The sequence below is a fragment of the Benincasa hispida genome, chromosome 9 (genome assembly GCF_027475165.1).
Source record: "Benincasa hispida cultivar pf3 chromosome 9, pf3_genome.v1.1, whole genome shotgun sequence".
NCBI classification, from domain to species: Eukaryota; Viridiplantae; Streptophyta; class Magnoliopsida; order Cucurbitales; family Cucurbitaceae; genus Benincasa; species Benincasa hispida.
This window is the reverse complement of record NC_143486.1, coordinates 13176022-13181624: the sequence shown is the minus strand read 5'-3', so window position 1 is coordinate 13181624 and position 5603 is coordinate 13176022. Positions and strand designations below refer to the sequence as shown.

Sequence of the window (5603 nt, the reverse complement as noted above, 5' to 3'; positions counted from 1 at the left end):
AATTTAGCCACTCTCACCCATGCAATCAAATGACCGTCTTCATGGGCAGGAGTTCACAACTCACTCAAGATTCAGGTCATGTCACATATGGTCATCTTGATGAAATGTAAATCTCTATTATTAGCGACGTTATATAATGAGACTAATCATTTTGTGGTCCGATCTTATACAAATTCTTTGTATGGGATACCCCCACTCACATGTCTCCATATGAATGATCAGGATCAGATCATTTATAACACTTTAAAACACTTGTAACATCTACAAAGTAGGTCGTATTCGTAGTGTCACCAGGATAAGGTACCCAGCTTTATCCATCTACTACATACCGTTTTGGTTATCATTTAAACATGATTTACCTATATGTCTCTATATACGTGTTTAAATTACATAAAATAACATAGGATCTTTGTTTATTGGATTGAGTGTATGCTCACAGATAGCAATTATTTTATTAATAACAATTTGTTTATACAAATTTTACAAACTACAAGAGTATAAGAGAGATTTAGGACACCAATCCCAACAATATCTCCCGACGATTTTACTCTCGATGGTTGGTTTTAGTGTCGGGAGATCGTCTTTTTCTTGTAGTGCCTTGCAAACAACTAAATTATTAGTATGTTACACCTATCTATTTATTAATTCTTGAAAAGGAAATTCATTAATGGTCATGTCAAGGGGTAAAGAAAACAAACGTACGAGTAAAAGTTACATCCACAAAGAAGTCGAAAATTCAACTTCTCTCAACATCTTCCAAATTGGAAGAATAAAAAAATCAAATAAATTAACAAAACCATCAATATAGCGAGCTACATGGTGAGCAACCCTATTATATACACTGAAGAAACTGAGAAGGAGACAAACTCAACCGACTCGTTGATGTCTAGTTTTAAGTCATTTGCATCCTTAATTTCAACAAAATCAAACGAACAGTTGTTAAATTCACCACCTCCTTGGCATCAAATGCAACCACAATAGAATAAGTGAGAGGTAAATCAAAAGAAGAAAGAAAAGTTAAGCTATCAATGATTGCTTGAGGTTCAAGCAACTTGGTGGACCGCTCATGGTATATCTTCCTAAAGTCCACACATATTAGATATCTAGAGAAGTCATGAACCACCCAACCCAACTCAGCCCACCACAACACTTCTCAATATTCCAAAAAAACATCAATATTTATTTTCCACTATTTAGTATTTAGTATTTTTTTTTCATAAATATTTCAATTATGAGTTTTGATTTTGGAAAACCCTTTTTCATTTTATATTTTCAGAAAAATATTATTATTATTTCCAATATCAGATTTTTCCCCCATTTATTACCGCGATATTTTTTTTTTGTCCCTTTATCTTGTTTTAAATAAGATGTAATTTTTCTTTTTAGCTCCATTTATCCAATTAAAAATCTCTGTGTTCATTTTTCAAAATAGCTATTTAGATTTAATTTAGAGAAAAAAGTGTATAGTCAAAAATTGAAAAAAATAAAGAAAAAAAATGGGGCCCAAAATTGTAACTTCACAATCCATCAGCGAGGGTCCACTGTAAGAATTATAAACCATCCGCTTCGGATAAAACCCCAGCTTCCCCGCCAAGCTTTTTGAACGAAATTCACAATTTCCGCCATGGAACTCCGTCATAAATCTGCAAGGTTTCTCGTCGGCCGCCGTACGTATTCTCCTATAAACTCCACTCTTCTCCGATCAAACAGAAATCTATATAAGGTATGTCTTCAATTTCTCCGCGCTCTGTTCATCTCCTGAAGCTTATGGCGTTTTCGTATTATTTCCCGTGTCTTTTTATCTGCCCCGATTACTCTTTAAATCGAACGAATGCTGAAAGAAATTCTTCAACAATCTGTTACTAATCAACCATGAACTTTCAATCGTACTCCTGCATTTCAATTTGCGAGCCGTTCTATATGACTTCCTGTTTATCCACTTTTACGACTCCGAACTCTAGTATGGAATGCTAACTTTGTTCTTTCGAGTCGTCCAGTAGAGGAATTGCTCATTTGTACCTCACCCTTTCTGCTTGGAATTGCACGATTTTTATGTTATATATCGCTGTTAGTAATTACAGTTTTAATTATTTGACTCTAAGAAAATAAGCCGAATGTTGAGCTTGCTGCGATTTGTATCCTTTATATTATTTAGTTTATGAGCCCAATACCATTGTGGTAAACGTGTTTAGACAAACTGACCAATTTGAGTTTCCGCTACACATAGCTGAAATTAAAGTGGGTTTTGATCTATACTTTCGAAACCTAGGTCACTTTCCGTCATTGGAATAAGCAAATACTCGAAGGCATGTTGTATGGGATTTTTAGAGATTCATCAATTTTATGGGAAACTCTTACCTTGGTCGATATAGTTATGTATTGTGATGTGAAGATCCTAGCAACTCGAAATTAGGAACCCGTTTCAACAAACCCTGATATCAAATTCTAAAATCCCCTAATCAATTTGAAGTCAATCCAAAGAGAATGATTAGATTTTGGATTACCTTTGGATCGAAAACCAAGAAATAAGAACTAGTTCCTTACTCCAAGTTCAAACACTCAACAAGCAAGATGATTAGACTTACTTAAAAGTTCTTGACATGCAACTTGACTCAAGAATTGCAAATTGGTGATGGGCTTTGTCATCTTTCAGAAAGTTTTCATTTAGATAAACTCTAAAAACTCAAATATAAAAAACTAACGTACTGTGTTCCCTTTCCCCCTTAAAATCTATCATGCTTAACAAAAGGATTTAAAAATCCAATTTAGCCCCAACTCAAAAGACTAACATCCCAAATAAACACACATGGGTCCAAAAATGAAAATACTAAAAATAAGGTATCTTTGCAAATAAAATAACACTAATGAAATTTAAGAAAGCTCAATCAAATGAAACCAATTATAGAGCTTATGATTAGTTGTTGCTTGAATCCCGTTAATTGAGTTCATCTCTATTTGTTGCGAGAAAAGAATTTAACCCTAACTGTAGCTTCTCGGCTCTTGAACATGTTATTGGTCTCAGAGGTAATACAAGGACGTCCTAGTTCGTATCATATTGTCTTCAGGAATAATTGAAACAGTTTTCAATATTTTCACCACTCTTAACTGGATGTTCTTTTTACTTCTTTTATGTGGTTTCAGATATGGAGACTGACCAAGATCACTCTCTAAAATTTGGAGGGTCTTCTGTTGAAGGTGATGATCTAAAGTACATCTCTGGGCTTAGTACTATTCTGGTTGCAACGATCCAGGAAACTAAGGACAGGATATCCCAGATTGAATATATCTTCTGCAGCCAACTCTTTCCCAGTTTTCAATCAAAGTCTAAAAGTTTGCAGAAAATATATTCCGAGGCTAAGAAATCTGCAGAGGATACATGGAAAGAAAAGGAAACCAGTCTCCTATTCCAAATAGAAAAACTTAAGAGGGAAAATCAACATATCCTTGAAGAGAATCTGTCTTTGAAACTTGAGAAAGAAGAGCCATCAAGGGAGCAAGAAGAAAGGATGGATCTGCTGCGGTCTAAACTACTAGGTGAGCAACTCAATGCTGAGGAGCTATCACAACAACTTAAACAGAAATCGAGAGAAATTGATGAGGGGATCGAATTACAGCAGAAATTACTTGAAATGGTTCGGTCAAAAACCTCTCTGATAATGAGTAAGGAACAAAAACTGAAAGAGTATGAAGACCAATCAAATGCATTGCGCACCAAATTGACTAGCTTAGAGGTAAAGTTTGATGGGCTCCAGAAGCAGCTTAATGAGAAGACAGATGAAGTATCTAAGGTTAAAAAGTTGGAAGAGAACTTGTTCAAAAAGCTTGAATTACAAGCTTCAGAAATTATTAACATTGAACAGATGAATAATGATCAGCAGAAAGAGAAACAAATGCTTGTGGTGAAGGTAGAAAAATTGCAGGAGAATGTCAACGGTCTAGAGAAGGAGCTTTTAAAGAAGACTGAAGAAATTGAAGAAGGAAGGAAACTGCAAACCAAGTTGCTCCAGCAAATTGATTCAGCTGGCTCAGAAATTTCAAAGAATAAAGTGCAACTCGAGGAATTTCAGAAAGAGAACAAACGACTCCTAGCCAAGTTGAATGGTTCTCAAGAGAAACTTAATGAGCTTCAGCCAAATCCGAGGGTAAAGAACAAGGAAATGGAAGGAAATGAATTATATGAAAGTTTACGCGAACAGATTGAATTGAAGTCCTTCGAGTTACAGGCTGAAAAGAAGGCAAGAAGAGGCGTTGTTGATGCCTACAAAAGGCTGAAGTCACAATATAACTTCCTTTGCAAAAAAATTGGCCTTACTAGCGATAATATGCAGCCAAAGAACAGAAGAGAAAATGAAACCGATTCAATGGCTTTTAATCAAGATCTTGCACTCTCACCAGGTAAACACCCTCTTCTTCATATTATAAATACAATTCCCTCTTCTTAATGTTCATTTTTGTTTTTGCTTAACCATTGTCCTATTTTAAGCCTAATTTCCTCAAACATCGTTTATCCATATTCCATGTGTTACTAACTATCTATTGATTCGAGCAGTAGACCCTGATGCGGAAACTGAAGAATCTTCTATGGCCATTTCTGATACATCCCAATTGAAGAAAGAGATTAGCTTGCACCATAATGTAGAGGATAAAAAGGGAGTCAAGTTAAATCAGGCCTTGAACTCCCGTTCCCCTCCAAAGACTCCTAGTTTCCCAAGTGGCTCAAAACGTAGTCCCAATGTAAAATCTGCACCAATGGCATCTAAAAGACCGGCATCTTATTGGAGAGATACAAGGGCTCATTGTCAAGAGCAGGCGGGGCCTGACCCACATGATGATTTTCTCGATACTCCATTCGAGAACATCCGAGAGAATTTAAACAAGCCTGTGAAGGACAGAGTTCAAGATCTTCCTCTTCCTGAGGTGGTAGTAAAAGACATCAATATGGATATCTCTGACGACGAGACACAAGATCTGAATGCTGTTAATCCACCACAAAATCAGCAGATGCCGGTTTCGGTGACTGGCAATAGAGGAGGGGGCTTTAAGTTTGTGGAGCCAGTGAGAAAGAAAGCTGACAGGCAAAATTTAAAAGGAATCGAATGCAAGCAATGCAAGAAATTTTATGATGCTGTTCTTGCAAATGATGGCAATGAAGAAGCCAATGGTGATAAACCGTGTTTACGGTGTGAGCATCATGATGGGGTTTCAAGGCATCGGTATAGGTATGTTCCTCCCATGACTCCTGAAGGATTTTGGAACATTGGATTTGAATCTGAAATGTAATATGTTAGTGTAGGATAACAGAAATTTATTTGAGAAATTTATTTGATTAAACCCGTTGTTTGATAATTAGGGACAGTGTAGGTGATGTACAGTATATTTCAGGAAGAAAACTATGAAAAAATTAATGCATTGGGTAAATATAAATGAAAGTTTCCATTTTTTTACTTCAACATTTATTATTCCACTGTAGAAAGCATAATCTCTCATTTTATTTTATTTTTAGCAAAGGTAGTATAGGGTCTGTGGTTTGAAATTTTGAATCCTCCACTCCTACTGCACTGAAGAAATCTCATTTTCTAGGACAGTTGTTGAATGATGAAAGA

At 35.8% G+C, this 5603-nt stretch overlaps 1 protein-coding gene across 1 annotated transcript; it reads left to right on the top strand.

Moving 5' to 3' along the window:
• The first annotated feature begins 1591 nt into the window (after positions 1–1591).
• LOC120085383 (protein gamma response 1) lies at positions 1592–5450 on the top strand. Its single transcript, XM_039041335.2, has 3 exons — positions 1592–1723; positions 3142–4395; positions 4550–5450. Exons 2-3 carry the CDS (start codon positions 3144–3146, stop codon positions 5278–5280), a joined length of 1983 nt encoding a protein of 660 aa, XP_038897263.1. The 5' UTR covers positions 1592–1723; positions 3142–3143; the 3' UTR covers positions 5281–5450.
• The last annotated feature ends 153 nt before the right edge of the window (positions 5451–5603 follow it).

Excerpts from the sequence above, each read along its gene's own strand:
- LOC120085383 (XM_039041335.2), top strand. The coding sequence starts at position 3,144 with ATGGAGACTGACCAAGATCACTCTCTAAAATTTGGAGGGTCTTCTGTT. Across the intron at positions 4,396-4,549 it reads AGATCTTGCACTCTCACCAG|TAGACCCTGATGCGGAAACT; the intron begins GTAAACACCCTC and ends TGATTCGAGCAG.